The sequence below is a fragment of the Diospyros lotus genome, chromosome 7, assembly GCF_014633365.1.
Source record: "Diospyros lotus cultivar Yz01 chromosome 7, ASM1463336v1, whole genome shotgun sequence".
Taxonomy (NCBI): domain Eukaryota; kingdom Viridiplantae; phylum Streptophyta; class Magnoliopsida; order Ericales; family Ebenaceae; genus Diospyros; species Diospyros lotus.
In genome coordinates this window covers 30,606,374-30,627,922 of record NC_068344.1, presented here as the reverse complement: position 1 = coordinate 30,627,922, position 21,549 = coordinate 30,606,374, and the positions used below count along the sequence as shown (strand labels likewise).

The window sequence follows — 21,549 nt, the reverse complement described above, 5'->3', positions numbered from 1 at the left end:
ACAACGCTGGTTGGCTATTCTCATGCGGTCCCCCTTAACTCCTCAATTTACTTAAATACCCCACTGATTCCAATATCTTTTGTAAATATATATATATATATATATGTTAAAATTCCGATTTTACTCATATGATTTTACGTTTGGAAGACTCTCAAACGATTTAATATGTAAAATCTTATTTGAGATAAAATCTTATAAAATTTCGATTTTAGATGTATAATTTTACGATTTTACGTTTCAGATATCCCAAACGATTTTACACTTTAAATATAAATTACAACTTAAATCAAATGGAAAATACTGGAATCATCTTCTAAAGAATTTTAAATTATATTTTGTTTCTAAATTGCCTATACCAACATATTAGTTTTGAATTATATTTTGAAAGCATCATTTTTTGAGTTATAATAAGAAATAATCAGGTTATTAAATGATATTAATTTAATTTTTATAAAATTATGTTATTATAAATATATATTTATAAAAATTAAAAAATATTTTTAATTATTTTTAAAATCTTACAATTTTACGATTCGATTTTATGAACATTTTTTTTATTTTACTTAAAATCTCGATTTTAACTATCTTGCGTGTGTATTTGTGTGTCAAACTCAAAAGATCTATTTTTTTTACATAATATTTCTTTGACAAGGAAAATATTATATCAATGTAATTTGAGAGAGACTAATTTAGTCAATGAAAGGGCAAAGGGGTCTTTTTACCTCTACATTCAAAATTTGAGCCACCGAATCACTATCATTTTCACAAAATTTGCCATAAATGGTTTGAAAGAGCTAACAAATTGAAAATTTTAAGATACTCCGTGATACAAACAAAAGTATCCAAATTATCCTATTTGAAGTGCGTGGCATCTTCTTTGAATTGTACTATATTTTCTTATGTTATATGGTGTTCTTTTTTATTCTTGCACCCCACCCTTAGATACCGATACCCAAATATCATTAAAGTGCTCTTTGATGAAATAAAACAAATATATAATAAATGAGATGGAGAAAAATCATGGGAAAAGATCAATCAAAAGGTCTTAGAAATTGGAATCATAAATAAAAAAGAATTGATATATTAAAATTAAAATAATCAAATTCACATAATAAAATAAAAATGGAATATTTTTTTAAATCTTTATTACAAAAATTGTACTTTGTAAGAAGGAAAAAGTATCATTATAGAGGTAGCCTAGAAATTTAAAATGTACCCTTTGTTGTTGCTCGTTTAGATATTCGAATTATAATATTCTCAAATACAAACTCATTTATATTAATAAATTTGATTGTTCGGAGTAAATATATGAGTTCTTGTCATGTATTTTAATAGTGTTGGTGTAACGAAATTATTTTTATAAATAATAAGTATGACTTAAATTGAATATTATTTAGTGAAAAGAGAATCGTACGATCACATTTAAAGAGAATTATCACAGCTAGTTGGTCCATTAATTTTTTTAATGAAGCAAATTAATGGACATGTATATTTTTTTCTGGATGGATGAAGGGCATATGTGTAATTTAGATATTTTTGAAGGCTTTATTAAACAATGTGAAAAGGCATCAGATTCAGAGAGAGAGGCGGAGAGGGAGAGGGGGTGGGTGGGGGGCATGCCAGACACCTGAGCCTACTAAAGAAAGGAAAACCAGGTGCCACCAAAACCCAATAACTGCAACACCACATCGTCAGGAAACAACCCCTCCCCCTATTCACTTTGTCCTTCCTTCCCCCCCCTCTCTGCTTTTCAGCGCCTCCCTCTCTCTCTCTCTCTCTTCCCCATATATACACCCTCACAAAATACATATGTAAAGCGATGTCATCATATTCTAGCAGAGGCAAACACGCCCCAGAAGAAAGAAGAAACATGGAAACAGGAGAAGAGTCCACACCACCCACCCCTCTCTATCTCTCTCTCTCTCTACAATGGCCCAGTTGGACCAAAATTTATCTGTAGGAGAGAAAAACAAAAAAAGAATGGAGAGAGAGAAGAAAGGAAGAAAGAAAGAGGTGGGCAGCCTCAAATGTCCTCCAATCCAACCAAACTCACCTCCTTACCTCACTGGTACGCATAAAAATAACAACACGTTGCCACAATTGCCCTTCTGCAACCCCCCCAAAAGATCCCAATCCCATCTTCATCACTCCCACCCTCTCAAACCAACTATGTTTTTCCCCGATTTATTTGTGGGCTTTTTGGGCTTTGTCTCGGTCAGAGCTTCGCACAGACAAACAGCAAACCAAGACCCTTCTCGCCTCCTCTCCTCTTTCTTTTCCCCCTTTCTGGCTTTTTACTCTCTCTCTCTCTCTCTCTCTCTCGCTTCTCTCTCCCTCTCTCTATTTACACATATTCCTTTCCTTCGTCTTCTTCTCCTTCTTCTTCTTCTTCTTCTTCTTCTTCTTCCAGTTTTTTGTTTCTTGGCTAGCGGGTTCTTTGTGTTTCTTGCGATCTGATCATGTCCAGAAAGGTGAAAGCAGTTGCTTTGAATTCGTCGCCTTTTGGTCCATTCGAGGATGCCAAGGCCAGATTTAGGCACCAGACTCTTGTGCAGGACTACCGGGAGTTGCATAAGGTATGCTCCTTTGTGTGTTTTCTTCATACATGTTGCAGATCTTTGTTTTCCCTTGAAATCCGTTTCTTGGCGTTCTTTTATGGCTGTTTAGCTTTTTCTGTGATCTGGCTTTTGTTTGAATCTGTTCTGTTGTATGTATGGTATTACTGAGGTTGTCTCCTCCTTTTTTTTTTATATTTGGGTTTCGGGAATTGGAGGGGAAAAGGGCTTGTAGAGATGTGTTTGTTGGATAAATTTTGCTGCTTGGTGACTTCAGATCTTTCTGGGTATTCTACAATTTTTTTAATCTCTTAACATGAGTCCGCTTGACCCACCCAGAACTTATTTTTCTTAGATTTCCATTGATCTGAATTTTTTTCTATGTTTTCATGACAATTGTTGAAGGGAACCCCCCTGTAATCAGATATTTTATGAGATCTGTGTTTTTGAAAAATTCTCCTATCATTGCTTCGATATGTAACTTTTTTCCTTCTTGTTTCAAATTTTCCATTCCTGTCTGTAGTAACTGATTTAAGTATGTTATTACATAAATTGTCAAGGTTCAGTGTTGTTTATTTTGTTTCCCCCAGTCCAAGTTCCTCATAGAATTAGATTTTGGATCTCTGCATTCATTTCTGTTTTCTTGTTGTTCCCTGTTATCTATCCAGGCTCAATCCATTAGTTGTTATGTTTGCTTCTTTTGGACCAACAATTGATGGGCTTATGTTTTATTTCCTTTTTCTGCTAGTTTAGTTGTTACTCAGATGCTGACCCTTTCTCCATGATTCAATATTTTTTATATATAGTTTTTTGCATTCAACCTTTGTAATTATAATCAATAGATTAATAAGGTGAGCTTAATGCAGGAAACTGAGGCCGTAAGAAGCAAGTTGGAGGTTATGAAACAAAGGAAATTAACCCTTTTGGCTGAAGTCGGGTACTATTTTTCAACTTAATGTATTCTAAGATCCATGCTTGTGCTCCTGAAATCCAAATACAGCAGGATCTGGTGAACTGGATTTGTGTTAATTAATTTGCCTCCTTATTTTCGTACTGTGCATGTTTTTATGAACAAATTTTCTCAGCATGTATTTGGTCAAATTGCCATCCGAAAATATAATTTTGAATCTCATTTTAGCCTACAGCTTATCTGTTTGGTGTGTGATCATTTGTTTGTCTCGTGAAATCTTGAGAGAAATTAGAATTCTCGGAGAATCCAAAATTGTATTTGTAAAAATTATAATGAAGCAAAAGTATCAGAATTGCATTTCAATACAATAACAATTTGACAATGATGACAAACCTTAATCCCACTAGCTGGGGTATTGAATTTCAATAAGTGATATCGATTTATTTTTTATCGTTTGGGGTGTATCTGTACGTCTCTACATCTTAAATGGTAAAATGTGACCTAGGCTGTTCTTTCTTATCCTGATTCACAGCTTTCTACGACGTCGTCACAAATACCTGTTGAAAAACAAGGCTGCAAAACCCCACCAGGGACAAGAATTTGTCCAGCCCAAAATCATTGAATCCCAACAGAAAAACACAAAGAAGAAAAACTATGGTAGAAAGGAAGCCAAGCTGCGAAAAGTAGCTCCAATTGTTGATGTAAACCAGAAGGAAAGAAAGGATTCTGCTCATAGAAATCCAAGTCCAATTCTTGATTTAGACGAGAAGGATAGGGTACTGACTGGAAAAGAAGCTTCTTTTAGAAGCAGAACTTCTGTTTTTGATTTGAATTGGAATGAAAGAACATATGGCGGAATGGATGCTAACTTCCGGAACCCCATTCCAATTCTTGATTTGGACCAGATGGAAAGGTTTTACAGCAGAAAGGAAACTAGTTCCCGAAACCCAGCTCTGTCTTTTGATCTAAACCAGATGGAAAGGGCTTATATTGGAAGGGAAGACACTGCACAGAACCGAGCTCATCTTTTTGACCTGAATCAGATCTCGGTAAGCTACTAGGAGATTACAAACTACAGATAACAGTAAAAATTACTTTGTTATGTTGGATTTGCATTTGACTTACAATCTTTCAGGGAGAGGAGGAACTAGAGGATAATTACGAACCGATGAGAATGGAGGAGCAAAAGACATTTTTGGTCAGAGGTGGAACTGAAGAGCATCTCAATGACTTGAAATTATCGATATGTAGAAATGTCGGAAATGGATCAAATCGGGCCGGCAAAAGGAAGATTTCATGGCAGGACCAGGTTGCCTTGAAGGTCTGAGTTATCCTTTTTGAATTGCATTCTTCAGATATCCATGTTTCATAGCTTCTCCTTGTGAAGGAAAACATAGCTCTGATATGTTGAACATAGACAAAACTGGTGGAAGTATTGCCTAGAAATCACATTGTTCACCATGCAAATTTTTTTTTTTTTTTTGGGTTTTCATGTATATATTTCCTGTTTAGTTGGACAAACGGGGTACACGGAATCTTGTAATGGTGCAGTTATTCTCAGTTACGAAATCTTTTCATCTACTCTTTCAGCTGTTGATTCTTGTTGAACAAAGCTAGTTTTTTTAAGCCTCAGCTCTTTATCATTGGACTGGCAAGCTCTTAGTTCTTACATTGTACAAGTAGGCTAAGCTGCGGGGTCACTCTTGTACTTGTTTGAATATGCATCAAGTGTTTGTATGGTGGCTGAGGCTCTGACTCTATTGTCATTGTTGGGATTGGGGTTCCGATTTTAAGATGCAATTTTCAGTTAGAAATGTTATTGGGAAGGCAATTATGGCTATGGCTTGTTGTGGGCCTGTTGATGGTGAAGATCTGGAAAACAATTTAATGTTTGGAATGGTGCAATATCTAGCAAGAGCTACTCTAGATTTATTAGTGAACTTGGTATTTACGGGGCACAAAATAGAAGTTGGCCAAAGTTCAGTGGAAACTATGGTTGCAGATTGCTCTAATTGGTACTTTGATGGTTGTGGGTTTTTCTTCATTGGAAGCTAACCGAAATTGTGAAAATAGATATTTTTTAAAAAATTAAATGAAGGAAATAATTTTGTACAAATGTGATACTCTCTTTCTCTTTAGATTTGGAACCCATTCCCCTCTCCTAAATGAATATTAAAAAATGTTTTGAGCAAGCATATAAAACATTACGGCCATTTCTATTTCTATCTTAGAAAGGTAATTTGATGTGATATTTGAACAAGTGGAAATTAGGGTAATTTATGAGTGAAAAGTACTGGGTGATTAAGGGATCCATCATTACTCCATTATTTTGAATTGACCACATGTAAGGAAGTATGGGCTTCGTTCGTTCGTTCTCTGTCATTTTTAACGTTCAAGCTAACATAATAATTAAGCAATTAATAATATTAAACATTTAAAAGTTACTTAATTTACTTGTTAGGATTCTATATTTTTATATAAGTGAAGAGTTTGACATATTAAAAATTATAATCTCCTTGATTTTCGCTTTTAATAATTTTGTGCTATGAAAAAATTTAGAAAGAAAGGACTACCTTGAATTTTCCATATATGAGATGCCTATTATGTAAAAAAAAAAATAATAATTTTTTAAAATGATCATTTTTACACAACTTTCGGTGTTTATGTTCTCGATTATATTAGAAAGATAAATTATAAATTGGGTTTTTGTCCTTTATATTAACATCAATATATTATTCATCCGATATATTATATTAACTGAATGTGAAGGTTTATTGTATTATTTTCCTTATCAAGTTAAAAGAATAAAAAAATCCAAATGAATATAATATATTAAAATTTTTAATTCTCATCCCCTGAACTCTCAAATTTGATTTAATGGCACGCAACCATCACATCTTCTTTTTAAGTTAACATAAAAAAAAATATTTTGACAAATTAATGGCATCGGTGGTCTAAAGCGGTGGTTGTGTGGCTTCCTGATGTTTGCCCAAAGGAAAGAGCGACGTCGATGGCGGCGAGGGGGCTCTAAGATTTGGAGGAAGACGGAAGGTCGAAGGAATCGAGGGACGATGGAGGTCTTGCCGTGGAGGACTCGAGGGGAGGGCGACGGTGACGGTGACGGGGAAGGTCTTGCCCTCTAATGAACGACCCTGCTCGTTGCTTACCAAGAACACATGGGAAGGGCTGAAACGAAACTAGAAAATAGAAAATAGATGTGATATGAAATAAAAATTAAAAATAAATAATAAATACAAAATAAAAATAGGTAAACAATATTTTAAAAAAATAAAAGAAATAAAAATGTAAATAAAACATATAAAAAATTATTTTTTTTGTAAATATAATTTTTAACTATCAAAACTATATATATTCACATAATATATATACATACATAATACATTCACATAATTGAAATAAATACATATGGAGAAAGATGGTTGCCAATCCTAGTTCTTGGTTGTTGGTTGCCGATTGTTGATCAAAGAGTCGACAATTGCAATTATTGGTCGAAATTGGATGAAACCTCAAATGCATGGTGAAAAGACTACGCCAACTAATGGAATGAAAGAATGACAAGCGAGAATGAGAAAATGGAAGGACAATGACATCAAATAGAATGACAGACGAGAACAAAAAGGTAATAGGACAATGGTGAATGAAACGATAGACGATGAATAAGATTGAGAAGAAGGAAGGACAACGACAACAACAAAACCTTTCGCTTTCAAGATTTTTCAAAATAAAAAAGGAATAAGAGATTTAGGGTAAAAATTTTCAATTAGATTTTTATCTTTAACGTGGTCAAAGTTAGAGATGGAATTTAATGTCGTCGTGAGATGGAATGCATTTATGATATTTTCTTAATGTTACTGAATGGTTCTAAAATGTTTCCAAAATTATAGACACGGCCTAGAAATACTCTTTTGCTATTTCTTAACGTTTCAATCAAGAAAAGATTTTAAAAATACCAAAACGATACCATCTTGTCATTTTTGTGTACGAGAGCTCAAGGCCGACTTAAGGGTTGATAGGGCCCTAGACAGTCTAAGGGGTAGCGATGCAAACGACTCTCTTTCTCTCTCTTTCTTTCGTCAGTCGTTGTCTTGGGTCTGCGTGAACCCTGACTAGAGATCGCGCGTCCACCGCTGTCTCCTTCCTTCTACCGGCGACCGCGTCTATCGTCTCCTCCAATCTAAATCGGTCAGTCAGCTTTTCCTTCTCCTGGTTCTAAGTGGTCGACGACTTCCTGAAACAATGAAGCTTTTGACTCAACCTTGACCATTTCTCTTTCTTTCCTATCATATAAAATCGATAAACCCTTCTAGAACCCTAGCACAATCAATTCGAAGCCCTTTTAAGTTTCGGGCTGCCCCGAGCTTGCTTAGTCCCCTCATTATCTCTTGGAGAATCCAAACTGAACTCTAAGGATTTGATTGGTGGGAGTTTTGATTTGGGTTTTTGATGGGACAAGTCATAAGTGATCGATGATTTTTTGGAGAGCCGAAAGGAAAAGTGGGATGAGAAAGGTTTGAGTTCTGGCTAACAATGCCCCTCTCTTCCTTTTGGGGGGTCCTAAACATAGGCCTTGATAGCCTATGTTTTAAATCGACTATGTGAGAGATTGTGGCAACTCCTTTACTTTTGGCATAGAAAACCCTAAGTTCCACACTTGAAAAGTGGGATGAGAAGGGTTTGAGTTCTGGCCAACAATACCTCCCCTCTCGTTAGGGGTCTTAGACATAGGCCTGGATGGCCTATGCCTTAAATCGACTACGTGAGAACTTGTGCTAGTTTCTTTATTTTTGACATAAGAAATCCTAAGTTCCACACATGCGTGTGCGAGTGAGGCCTTCTCGAGCTGACCATTGGGCCAACCCAGTTACTTGCAAATTGGAACTTAGGCTAGCTTAGCCTAGTCATTTTTTTATAATTATTTAATAAAATACTTAAAACTTAATTTATAAATTGAGTTAAATTAAAATTTATTAAATATTTTATATGATATATCTATATCTAGTTATAAAATCAACTCACCTCAACTATCCCTGCAAGCAAAATAGGGCGTTTTGTGCTCTTAGGGTATGATACAAGTGATAAAATTTCTAAACTTTTTTAGGAGCGAGGGGAATCAATTCTTGGTGCAAGTAAAAATACCACACTTAATGAAAATTAATCGCGTGTCTGCTTGAAAATATATAAACTTATGATCGCATTCAATTTACTCGAAAATCAAATCAAGTTAAAAGGCCAACCTTCTCCATAATTTGATAGGCAAAATTCAAACATCTTGGCCATAAAAAAAAAAAAAAAAAAGCCCTTACTCCCACACTATTTGAGAACTCCAATGGGACACGTTATAGTGGTTTAGTGCGTAATTTCTCATTGGTTAAAAGAATATTATTCTTTTGTGCGATAAACACAAAGCTGAGTGTCCTGCTGCCGTGCAAGGATTGCTTGCCATCCCAACTAATACTAACATTATCGCTATCATATAAAACGCATTTGTCACCGTCGCTGTAGCCCAATTAATTCATTTTCTTCGCCCCCCCCCCCCCCCCCCCCACCTATCGAAATTGAACCATGGCGAATGGATGCGCGATCCTCTGCGAAGTCCTGATCGCAATCTTGCTCCCTCCGGTCGGTGTCTGCTTCAGACATGGTTGTTGCAGCGTAAGCCTTCTCTCTCTCTCTCTGTGAATATATATATATATATATATATACATGAATGGCCGATTGCTTGGGCGCAGGTAGAGTTCTTCATATGCTTGGTGTTAACAATCCTAGGTTACATTCCTGGAATAATTTACGCTCTCTACGCAATTCTTTGCCTCGATCCCAGCGTTTATCGCAATGACTACTACGCTCCACTCGCCTAGTTGTGTGTGTGTGTGTGTGTGTGTGTGTGAAATTCTCTGTACGTGATAAGATCTCTGGTTTTGATTTCAACTCCGGCTGTGCAATCGATCAACATCTCTGATTCCATTCTTTATCTGATCTATCTATATATCTTAATTAGTACTCGATTCGAATAGTTTGAAGGATGTATATACGTACCGTGGTGTGAATTGTGATGATGACATATTGTTGCATCAGATTTGTTCTATGGCGGAATCCGCGGGTTTTGTTGTCCGATTCAATTCGTCGATAAATCATTATTCTTCATATATAGATAGAGAGTACGAAAGACAATAAAAACAAAAGATAAGGTGGGGATCTCATCTCATTCAAGGCCGCTGAATTTTAGTTGTCGTTGCAGTCGCCATAAAATGGAAAAGTCAAAATTCAAAACTGTTACTTTGTTATAATTATTAGATAATAAATAATTACAGTAATTTCTGACCATTAATATTGATTGTTACATGAAATATAAAAATTTCATATTATCTAAATAACATTTTAGTCAAAATTAGAAGTTATTCTAGATTTACATTTGTGATCAGATTAAAAATTTTGGTCAAGAGTGTCAGATTGTTAAATAAAATATTTGATGCGGAAGAAATATGAAGAGATAAGGGTCACCCTATCATGTCAGCAAACACCTGGCCCCGGCAAGTGTTGCTGACGCCCCTACTTTAGGGTCACCTCCATAGCCATAGGGCCTATCGGCAAGAAGCCTTTTGGGTCATTAGATTAGGATAAGCACCCTGATCATTTCGACTAGCCCAACCAGATGGGACCGAATCAAGCACTACCACAGCCCATGACCCTCACACCCCAAGAAACCCATAGCAGAAGTCGAGGTCCACCTTCTTTATTTATTATATTTATAGTTTTAAGGTTCTTCAATCCTATCCTTCTTTAGTTTGTTTATAATGATTTCTTTAACTAGAAAATAAGGTCTCACAAAAAAATAAGCAACTAAGCATGACTGAGCTTTTGTTCTCGAATTAAATTCTAAATACATTTTTGTTTTGCTTTTTCTTTTGCATTTGATGAGTTAAAGATTGACTATTGAAAAAATTAAGCTGATAAGCTATATATTGTTTGGTAGCCTATATTAGTGTTTTTGTTAGGCATAATATACATATATGTACTACAAATGTGATTCTACATTATATATTTTGGATACTATTTGACAACTTGTTTAAAGTTATAAAAGAAAATATACTTGTTGGATTTATATTTTTTATTTTATTTAAGGATAAAATTTGATTATACACTTTATAAATTTTGATTTTTTAAGCTTGGTCACTCATACTTTATTTTTTGCTGAATAAGTTTGTATATATATATTTTTAAATTGTCAAGACATCCCCCATAATAAACAACATTAATTAACTTTAAATTAAGATAAATTTAATTTAAAATAAAAATATAAATACGAAAATTAAAAAAAAAAAAAAAGTCGTTAATGGCAAGGGGACCTATCAACTAGAAATGGGTTTTGGGTGATCATGGGGAATAAGGGTGTTTAAAAAAATCGGTGCACCGCAAAAATTGGCCAAACCAAACCAAATCGAACGGGTTAATTTTTTTTTTTTTTTTTGTGGTCCAAAATGGTTTGGTGGTTGTACAAACCGCATGGTTTGTGGTTTGTATGGTTGGCGGTTTGATTTAAAACCAAACTGCCCAAGAAAATATAAAAAATATATTATTATAAAAATCACCTCAACAGCCCCTACAACCCTTATTATTATAAAAATTACTTTATATTTTTATAATAATATATAACTATTATAATTGCCAACAGATTATAATAGTTTATAATAATATATAATTATTCTTTTCAATATTTTTATAATATATTATATGTTGTCAATAGTTATTTTCAAACTACGGTAAATCGCACCAAACTAGATCGCAAATGCGGTGCGATTTGGTGCGATTTGGCCGCACCTAAACCAGACCTTGATCAGAAAATCGCACTAGCGATTCGACTTACTGAAAATAATTCAGACCAATCAAATCGCACCGTGCACACCCCTAATGGGGAACCAGAGCCTGGAACCTAACAATTGGGTTGCTACAATTGTGGAACCCATTGTTGGGGTTTGGACAATAATTGGAACTTAGCAATAGGGAAACAATCAAAAAGAGACGAGGTGGTGGATTAGGAGAGAGAGAGAGAGAGGAAAATGTTTTAGATCTTAGCAGAAGAATAAGAAGGAGAATATATAAAAGGCGCATTCTAGATGGGTCAATGGGAGGGAGAGCAATTGGTTGAAACTTAGATATGAAACGCTTCTTCTCTTTTTCTTTACTCCTTTCACCATCCTTCCTTCCTAATTGCTTCATTCCAGCCATTAACACTCCGTTCCAACCATCACTAAACCCAATAAAGCTTCATTTGGCAATGTGATTTGACTGCTTATAAGCTATTAGTTCCAACCATCACTAAACCCAATAAGGTTTCATTTGACAATGTGATTTGACTGCTTATAAGCTATTGGTATAGTATTTAAGCTGTAAAACTTATTTAATTACTTATTTGGATTTATCAAGAGCTTCAAAACTCTACACCTTAAACGCTTTTATATTAGCGTTTAAAGAAAGCTTTGGGGGCCATAACTTTTTCAGAAAAGCTTGTGAGAGCTTCTAGAGTTGACCAAATAAATGACTATTTTGCCTTTTTCCAATTTCAATATTTACACTTCTTATCCCCCCACCTCATTTTCTCCTTCAACGAAGCTCTCTTCTCCCACAACATCTGTGGCTCCTCCATTGCCGAATCTCCTCTCACAACGGTCGCCATCGCCGTCCATCGTTGCCATCGCCACCTATCGTTGCCCAACATCACAAGCTGCCATCGTTGCCTGCAAGCGCCATAGCCACCTCCTGGTTCCAGATCTGCCTTCATTGTTGCCATCGCCTGGGGTCTCCTCTATCACATATGCTGCTGCCTCTTCTACTTCCAAATTGCCCTATTCCAATTTCAATAATTTTATGTATTGATAAAATTAAAAAATAAATAATTTTATATAATATTTGAACGTATATATTGAATATTTTTATGAATTAAATTTAAATTTATACATAAAGTAAAAAAATATATATTTTTTAAAAATTATTTTATAATTTATTAACATGTAATTGTAAGTATTTTAGCAATTTGACATCAATTAAAAATTATTTTAAAAAAAATATACTTTTTGAATTTTATTTGCATTATTCAATGTCATGTTCATTTTAATCTTTTTGTCAAGTTCTAACAACTTATCATTTTTTACAAATCAAACACATAACTTTACATTAAGAGTGTGTTTGATTGCACATATTTTTTTATAGAAAATATGTAATTATTACACATTTTCTATGGAAAATAATCAAACACTCTTAATTTTTCTATGGAAAAATATGTATGATACAACCATTTAAAACTTATTTTCATGGAATTCATTTTTCAAGGGAGTGAGATGGTTTTTGTTTTCTAGGCAATATTACCTAAAATTAAATTCTAGGTAATGCAATCAAACACACCTTAATAGTTTAAAAGTACATTTATCCAAACACGTTATCATTTTAAACACTATCTAATTTAAATGCTATTACACAACTTAAACACTACTCAACTTAAACGCTATTAAAAAAAGCCTAGCTAAACTAAGCCTAGATAGGTTATGGAATGAGATGATAGGATCTCATCGATGTTATCGACAGCGATTACGATGGTTGGAACTTGGAACCCATCTGTGTTTTGGTTCCCAATTTTATGCAACTTCCATTGAAAGAAAGTGCGATTTTGTTCAACCCCTTTAACAAGGATAACTTTACCCCTCGTTAGTTTGAGGGGGATAAAAAGGTCATTTTGAGGGGGGGGGGAAGTTTATACTTATCCCGTTTCTCTCTTTTCTTTTCTCTTGCTCTCGTTGTTGACCTTTTCGTCTTTTTTTCTCATCGTCGATCGCCTTGCCTTGTTGCTGCATTGTTGCCTCGCCACCTAGCTCTACCTTGTAGCTGTATTCTTGCCTTGCTGACTTTGGTGGTCAATGCGTGAGAGGAGGTGATCGCTGCATGAGGCTGGTTGGAAAAGAAGAGAAAATGGGAAGAAAAGGGAGGAAAAGAAAATAGAGAGGGAAGAAGCTCTTAATTTTGTATGGGAGTTAAAATAGTCCCCGTGAAAGTCGTGAACAAAATCGCGCTCATTGAAAGAGCAAAGAGTTCACTTGGAAAAGAATAATAAAAAAGAGTTTCACTTAAAAAATAAACGAGAAGATGACTGACACGTGATATCACGTGAGTGACAGGCTTGACCTGACAAAGGAGGCAAAGGTCATATTATCTGACACGTGGCTGAACACACGACCAGAGGCCACTATATGCATCTTAGACGACACTTAATCCATCCATCCAAAGGGCCACCGAAAGAGAGAATGGACGACAACAACGGAGGTGGTGGAGCAACCGAGTCAGGCTCATGCTCTGATTGGGCCGAGCTGACTCACGAGTGCCTCATCAACATCCTCTCGCGGCTCGCTCTGGAGGACCGATGGAGCCGAGCCATGCTCGTCTGCAAGTCCTGGCTCCGAGCTGCCCAGGACCCCTGCCTCAACTCGGCCTTCGACCTCGAGTCCTACTTCGACTCCACCGCCGAGTCACCTCGCTGGTGGACCCCCGAGTTCGAGCGACGAGTCGACGCCATGCTCCGATCCGCCGTCCACTGGAGTGATGGCTCTCTCACCGAGATTCGCGTCCGACACTGCTCCGATCGGTCTCTCTCCTTCGCCGCCGCGAGGTATGTGGTTTGATTACCGATTGCGTGATTCCTTACAATCTGTTTTGATCTGAACATCAACGAATCGAGCTAGTTTTTCCTTGAATTCCATTTTTTCCGGTTTCAATTTTTGCAATCAGCTGTTGAATAGCTGGTTTTAGGGTTTGAATTGTATTTGTTATACACCAATTTCTCTTTTCAGTTGAGGATAAGGATTTGGGCCAGGACATTGCTTTTTTTTTTTTCCCCTAATCTGAAGTTCCTGGATTAAATTGTTTTCCTATGTGCAATTTGGCTTTGCTAAGTTGAAGTTCATAAATTGACTGTTATAGACTCGTTTGTGTCGCGCTGCCCATTATTTACTGGAAACTTTGGACTGCTGCCTCTGATTTTTGTACGTATGTACAGTTTAATGGCGAGATTGGTTCATTACTTGATTCTAGTTAGGGGCTTTTAATTTTTCTAGCGATTAACTTTTCCAATTTTGGATTTATATTGGTGGGAGATTCTTAGCTACAATATGATTTATAAATACCTTAAAAAACACATGGTTATAGATAAAAATGAGTGGTGCATTAGAATTCATTTAGCCTACTCCACCTGCTGGAATTAGGGCTTCTTATGTTGTTGTTGTTGTTAGATGTAAAATTATTTGAGTTAGGAATTTTGCATTGAATCTTCTAGAGTTGTAATTGTTGCGAATGGATTTTGAATAGGAAGACCAGTTTTGATAGATGATGCTATTAGTTTTGCTAGTGCATTATTATTCATTGTCATTGGTTGTGTAAAGGTTTTTTTAGATTGGAATGATGAACTTGATTGCTTTTGTTTGATATTTTCCCCACTTCCATCTTAGGTGCCCGAATCTTCAGGTTCTTTCCATCAAGAGTAGCCCAAATGTTACTGATGAATGCATTGCCAAAGTTGCTTCTGGTTGTCCCAAGCTGAGGGAAATCGATATCAGCTATTGCTATGAAATATCTCATAAATCACTGGCTGTGCTGGGGAAGAATTGCCCCAACCTCAAGGTTCTGAAGAGGAACCTGATGAATTGGTTGGATCCCTCTCAGCACATAGGAATTGTCCCCATTGAATATCTGAATGCCTGCCCCCAAGATGGGGAGTTGGAGGCTGCTGCGATTGGGAAGTTCATGCCTGATCTGTTGCATCTAGAGCTTCGGTTCTCCAAGATGTTGGCTAAAGCCCTTTTTTCTATTTCCGAAGGGTGTGTCAACCTCGAGTATTTAGATCTGTTTGGGTGTGCAAATGTGACTGGCCGAGATATTGCAAATGCATCGGCTAATCTGAAGAACTTGCAGAACATCAAGAAGCCTAATTTCTACATTCCCAGGTCAGACTTCCACACTGAGAGATATGGCCATTGGAGCTTGTATGATGAGAGATTTCAAACCGATGTTTTCAGAATTTGATCAACGAAGATGTTAACTTAAGCTTTGGTGAATGATAGTGATTTCATCACCCAGGTTAAATTTTCAGCTTCAATTTGTATGTGCAACCAGTATGAGGTTTGATTTGCAAGAGCTACGACTGGCTGGCATCTGTGGCTTATGTACTGTGAATTTGTGATGTTTATATTCTTATTTGGCCTTGGAACTATGATTTTTCAGCAGGAATATAAACAGAAAATTGAAACCTAATTGTCTATTATGGAGTAATTCTTGATTGAGGACTGAAAAGCTCCGCTAAACATATTCACAAGCTGAAGGAAAAAGCATTCATTTGGCTTCTGACGTAAACAAAGCTTGCGTTAAGAGCCTACGCTTGGGAATTTGGTTGGTCATTCGCCATGATTACACAAATGTTTAAAGGTGCCTAATGTTGTAAAACAATGATATTTCAAATGTTCATAAAGTGCTTTTGTCCTATATTGGCAGGAAGGATTATATCATCTTTATACACTCTTGGACTCCATTTGGACTTATGAGAGCTGTTGGAGAGTTAGCCTCGCGCGCATGAGAATGGGCTAGCCCAAGCGTAGGAAACTGTGTTAATTAGAATTCAGATTTATGCCTTCTCGCGCGCGCACAGGTTCTGGTTCTTCTTTTAACTAATGAAACTGTGTTTTTCAAAACAAACAGTTCTGATATTGGGGATGAATCAATCGCCCTTCACGCATACATATCAATTCCGACGATTACAGACCATTAACTTTGAGACATGTATATAACATCGAACAAACACCCCGAAAACACTTAAAATGGAAGCCGAATATAGTTTTGCCATGTCTAACAACAATAACGCTCGAGAATACTAGTACCTAGACCAAGAAGAAACCAAAGAGAATGAAATAACCAAGAAGACAACAAATTGGGACCGAAGATATTTGCCTTCGAGTTGCCGCCGAAGCTCTAGTTTTGGTACTGGCACCGGCACCGGCACCGGCAGCAGGCATGGGCACATACCTCCTCCTCTTCATTACAAGTCCCAGTTTTCGTGTGTTGAAGAAGCTAGATAGGCTCTCTTCAACAGGCTGCTGCTTGGGCTTGGCCACAGCTTCCTCGTGGGCTGCAGTTGGAGAGGACTGGGAAACTACTAAGAGAATAAGTATGAATCGAACAGTGGGGAAGAAGCATCTCGTTCCAGCCATACTCGCTGTTGGTGCGAAGGCCAATAGTAGACAAAGCACCGAAATCGGGAAGATCTTATCGGGAACACTATGGCTAGTGGCGTGTGGTGGGTGAGCGGGCCACGGCGGCGATATCAGACGAATGGTTACGAAGTTTGTTACTTGTACGCATTCAGTCTCGCACAGGTTCATCCATAGGAGAAATCGCAATATTCATTATTTTGACCGATGAAAATTTCTCTCCCTAATTTTTTTCTTGAGTAAATTTAATATACATTCATTAAATTTTAAAATTATAATTGTTTATTTATTAAATTTTAAATAATTATTACTTACTCACTAAATTTTACTCAACGTCAACTAACCATCATTCGTCATAACTCTGTCAGATCTTACAAACAAAAAATGCATATGTGGCTAACGAAATTCAATGTAATAAAGCTAAATTTAACATACACTCATTGAAGTTTAAAAATATAACTATTTACTTACTGAATTTTGAATTGTTACTACTTGCTCAGTGAACTTTATTTAACGTTAACCATCTATCATTTGTTATATTATCGTCTGATCTTGGGATTACCACCCTTGCACGGTCTCCCAATGCTTGTGACCTTGATTTCGTAGGGGAAAGTAAATTGCGGGATGTGCCTCAAGGAAACTAGGGTTTGAACTCGCAACTCATTGGAATAACACCAGTATATTATGGCCTATCCTTTGCCATCCGAGTTATATCCCGGGAACATCACTGTCTGATCTTGAAACATATTAAAAGCTTCTTGTATGCATTTGATATCACATTCTTCTCAAACCAAAAACCAAAAACTAAACCAATTATTCAAATTAAAAAAGCTACTAATGCAAACTAGAAGTAAGAAAAAAAAAAATCTGCTTAGATTTTTAACCTCCATTACAAATTAAAAGCTACAATTTTTGTAATCAGTTTTTAGCTCTTGGTCTCATTATTGAATATATTTTTTATGAATTTCATTGTTTGTAATGGAGGTAAAAAAATCTAATCAGACCTTTTTTTTTTTCCTTCTAGTTTGCATAAGTAGTTTTTTTTTTTTTTTTTTAATTTGAATCATTGATTTAGTTTGTACCTTCTGGTTTGAGAAGCAAGTGATCTCAAATGCATACAAGAACCTTTTAATATGTTTCAAGATCGTACGATGATGTAATGAGTGTTTCATGATCAAACGATAATGTAACGGGTGATGGATGGTTGACGTTGAGTAAAATTTAGTGAGTAAGTAATAACAATTTAAAGTTCAGTGAATAAACAGTTACAGTTTTAAAGTTTAATGAATGTATGTTAAATTTACCCTTGCCACGTCGAATTCCGTTAGCCACGTGGACATTTTCCGTTTGTAAGATTTGACGGAGTTATAATGAGTGATGGATGATTGACATTCAGCAAAGTTCAGTGACTAAATAATAACAATTTAAAGTTTAATGAGTAAGTAGTTATGATTTTAAAGCTCAATGAGTGTGTTGACACATTTTTTTGTAACACCCCTTATCGAGCAATAAGAAGGTCCGGGACAACTTATCCTGATAGGCCTATGTGAATTTCCCAGAGGGGGTCACCCATCCTTGAGCTTACCTAGTTCAAGCACGCCTAACACGGGAGTTCTTTACCTGCATTTAGCCGAAAATGTATCAAATTAGTGTTGTTTCATTTCTTATTTATTTTCGATATATACTACTATCATCTGGGCTCTTGGGATATTGCACATCGTGTCATCATGGGCCCATAGCCACGGATCAGCTCTCAGCTCTACCCATTCAAAGGACAAGAGCCCTACCACACTTATGAGCCCATCAGTCGCCCAGAAAGGGCGACTGATGTAGGACGAACCTAGTGCTAATGCACCACCACCAGAGCCTCCCCCCTAAGTGCGGTGGGGCTCATGGGCGCGGACCGTCTAAGGGGTGATAGAGGATAGTTCGGCCAATGGGTTCCCACATACGACACCAAATGTTGACACATTTTTTTGTAACACCCCGTATCGAGCGATAAGAAGGTCCAGGACAACTTACCCTCATGGGTTTACTCGAACTTTCTAAGGGGGTCACCCATCATTGAGCTTCCTCAGCTCAAGCATGTTTAACACAGGAGTTCTTTGCCTGCATTCAGTCGAAAAGGTATTTAACTGGTGTTGTTTCATTCCTTACTTATTCTCGATATATACTACCATATTCTGGGCTCTTAGGGTATTACACATTCTGTCATCATGGGCTCACAGCCACGGATAAGCTCTCAGCTCTCGCCCTTCAAATGACAAGAGGCCTACCGAACTTATGAGCCCCTTAGTTTCCCTCTAGGCGACTGATATGGGACAAACCAGGTGTTAACGCACAACTGCCTCCAGGTGCTAACGCACCACTGCTAGAGCCTCAGAGGCGGTGGTGCGTTAGCACTGGGTTTGTCCCACATTGATCGCCTATAGGGGGACTGAGGGGCTCATAAGTGCGGTGGGGCTCTTGTCATTTGAAGGGCGAGAGCGAAAAGCTGATCCATGGTTGTGGGCCCATGATGACACAATGTGTAATACCCCAAGAGCCCAGAGGATGATAGTATATATCCAAGATAAGTAAGGAAGGAAACAACACCAGTTGGATACCTTTTGGGCTGAATGCAGGCAAAGAACTCCTGTGTTAAGCGTACTTGAGCTGGGGAATCTTAAGGATGGGTGACCCCCCTGGGAAGTTTACGTAGGCCCATCAAGGTAAGTTGTCCCGAACCTTCCTATCGCTCGATGTGGGGTGTTACAAAAAAATGTGTCAACAAAGTGTATATTAATTTTACCTTTTCCCCTCTTCACCTACTCTTTCTCTCTTACTCTCCCTTTCTTCACCGCATCTCCAGCAACCATTGGATCCCTCTCATTACCGTCGCCGCCGCCGATGTCCAACAACAACCAGCTTCCTCTCACCTCCGTAGCTGTCTCACATTCTCCAACAACCGTTAGCTTTTCTAGTGACTGTCGCTCACCGTCGGCGATCTCTAACATTTTTGGGCACTTCATGGCCAAAATCCCCCTTGGTATTAACTTGATTTCATAAAGAAGGTACCTCATGAAAATAGATTTTTTTTTCCCGGGAAGGGAGGGGGGGAGGTGTGGAACTTGCTCGACTCTACTGTACATTTCAATGAACAAGATGAAGCTACTATGATCAGAACAATGGTTTCTAAAGAAGCAACTTTCTTCCGCTAACAACTTTGCACAGTTTTTGTAGATGTAATATACATGTGGATGTGTGAAGCTTTTGGACAAAGCATCAGTATCACTTAGTATAATTCACAAATAATTTTAACAAATGAACCTAACAAATAAGAGCTTAGTTCGTCTTCTAGATTAGCAACTTTCATCTGTGACTATCAATACATTCTTAGAGACATTCTTAGAGATGAGGAGAGAGAGAGAGATAGTACATTGATGTACACTGTCCGATCACAGGTGCATTGGGAGATAAAGGTAGTGGAGGCGTCCGGTCCTCTGGGAAGGTGGGTTCTTGGAATGGGATTTTGTTCACCCCCTTTATCGAGGGTAACTTTAACCCCCATTAGTTTGAGGGGTAAAAAAGTTATTTTGGGGGAGGGGGGTCTCTACCCACATATTTCTATCTCTCACATTCCCTTGCTCTCGCCTCTTTCCTCCCACCGTCGACCCTCTCGTCGCCTTCTTCTCATCGTTGCCTCGCCTCTCCTCGCGGTTAGCAAAGCGAGGATGCAACGACAAGGTTAGCATATTACAGCCCATCCTTTGCAATCTGAGCTATGCCCCAGGGACATCACTGTCTGATCTTGAAACATATTAAAAGATTCTTGTATGCATTTGAGATTACTTTCTTCTCAAACCAGAAGGCAAAAACTAAACCAATGATTCAAATTAAAAAAACTACTAATGCAAACCAGAAGTAAAAAAAATAATAATAATAAATCTATTTAGATTTTTTTACCTCCATTACAAACTAAAAGCTACGATTTTTGTATTCAATTTTTAGCTCTTGGTCTCATTATTGAATATATTTTTTGTGAATTTCATTGTTTGTAATGGGGTAAAAAATCTAAGCAGACCTTTTTTTTTTTTCTTCTAGTTTGCATCAGTAGTTTTTTTTTTTTTAATTTGAATTATTGATTTAGTTTTTACCTTCTGGTTTGAGAAGCAAGTGATCTCAAATGCATACAAAAACCTTTTAATATGTTTTAAGATCATACGGTGATGTAACGAGTGTTTCATGATCAGACGGTAATGTAACGAGTAATGGAAGATTGACGTTGAGTAAAATTTAGTGATGAAGTAGTAATAATTCAAAATCCAGTGAATAAACAGTTACATTTTTAAAGTTTAGTGAGTGTATGTTAAATTTACCCTTGCCACGTCGGATTCCATTAGCTACGTGGGCATTTTCCGTTTGCAAGATCTGACAGAGTTATAACAAGTGATGGATGGTTGACGTTCAGCAAAGTTCAGTAAGTAAATAATAACAATTTAAAGTTTAGTGAGTAAGTAATTATAATTTTTAAGTTCAATGACTGTATATTAATTTTACCCTTTCCCCCCTCACCTACTGCTGACACACATTTTTGTAACGCCCTGCATCTAGTGATATGAAGATCCGAGACAACTTACCCTGATGGTCCTACGAGAACTTCTTAGGGAGTTGTAACGCCCAACTTTTCCCAAGCGAGCGTTAACTCGAAATCTCGGGATTTTTTTTTTTTTAATATCATCATACACACAACATAAGTCTATAATCATTTCCCGACAATCCCAATTGTACCTTCTTAGCATATCAAAATTTAATAATTAATAGACTAAGACAGGCATTATCA

The 21,549-nt window shown here is 36.8% G+C and overlaps 3 protein-coding genes across 3 annotated transcripts; all 3 read left to right on the top strand.

Annotated features, from left to right (window-relative positions):
• Positions 1-1,645: 1,645 nt before the first annotated feature.
• LOC127806874 (uncharacterized) lies at positions 1,646-5,046 on the top strand. The gene is made up of 4 exons (XM_052344435.1): positions 1,646-2,576; positions 3,422-3,492; positions 3,998-4,514; positions 4,601-5,046. The coding sequence occupies exons 1-4, from the start codon at positions 2,460-2,462 to the stop codon at positions 4,790-4,792; spliced, it is 897 nt and encodes a 298-aa protein (XP_052200395.1). The 5' UTR covers positions 1,646-2,459; the 3' UTR covers positions 4,793-5,046.
• Positions 5,047-9,021: 3,975 nt separating this feature from the next.
• On the top strand, positions 9,022-9,579 carry LOC127806786 (UPF0057 membrane protein At2g24040-like). The gene is made up of 2 exons (XM_052344299.1): positions 9,022-9,138; positions 9,216-9,579. Exons 1-2 carry the CDS (start codon positions 9,049-9,051, stop codon positions 9,342-9,344), a joined length of 219 nt encoding a protein of 72 aa, XP_052200259.1. The 5' UTR covers positions 9,022-9,048; the 3' UTR covers positions 9,345-9,579.
• A 4,129-nt stretch (positions 9,580-13,708) lies between these two features.
• Positions 13,709-16,005, top strand: LOC127806785 (F-box protein SKIP1-like). The gene is made up of 2 exons (XM_052344298.1): positions 13,709-14,140; positions 14,976-16,005. Exons 1-2 carry the CDS (start codon positions 13,725-13,727, stop codon positions 15,547-15,549), a joined length of 990 nt encoding a protein of 329 aa, XP_052200258.1. The 5' UTR covers positions 13,709-13,724; the 3' UTR covers positions 15,550-16,005.
• Positions 16,006-21,549: the final 5,544 nt, after the last annotated feature.

Bases quoted from the DNA above. Each gene is read 5' to 3' on its own strand.
- LOC127806874 (XM_052344435.1), top strand. From the start codon at position 2,460: ATGTCCAGAAAGGTGAAAGCAGTTGCTTTGAATTCGTCGCCTTTTGGT. The intron at 2,577-3,421 runs GTATGCTCCTTT...AGCTTAATGCAG, and splicing joins ACTACCGGGAGTTGCATAAG to GAAACTGAGGCCGTAAGAAG. The intron at 3,493-3,997 runs GTACTATTTTTC...CCTGATTCACAG, and splicing joins ACCCTTTTGGCTGAAGTCGG to CTTTCTACGACGTCGTCACA.
- LOC127806785 (XM_052344298.1), top strand. From the start codon at position 13,725: ATGCATCTTAGACGACACTTAATCCATCCATCCAAAGGGCCACCGAAA. The intron at 14,141-14,975 runs GTATGTGGTTTG...CTTCCATCTTAG, and splicing joins CTCTCCTTCGCCGCCGCGAG to GTGCCCGAATCTTCAGGTTC.
- LOC127806786 (XM_052344299.1), top strand. From the start codon at position 9,049: ATGGCGAATGGATGCGCGATCCTCTGCGAAGTCCTGATCGCAATCTTG. The intron at 9,139-9,215 runs GTAAGCCTTCTC...GCTTGGGCGCAG, and splicing joins TCAGACATGGTTGTTGCAGC to GTAGAGTTCTTCATATGCTT.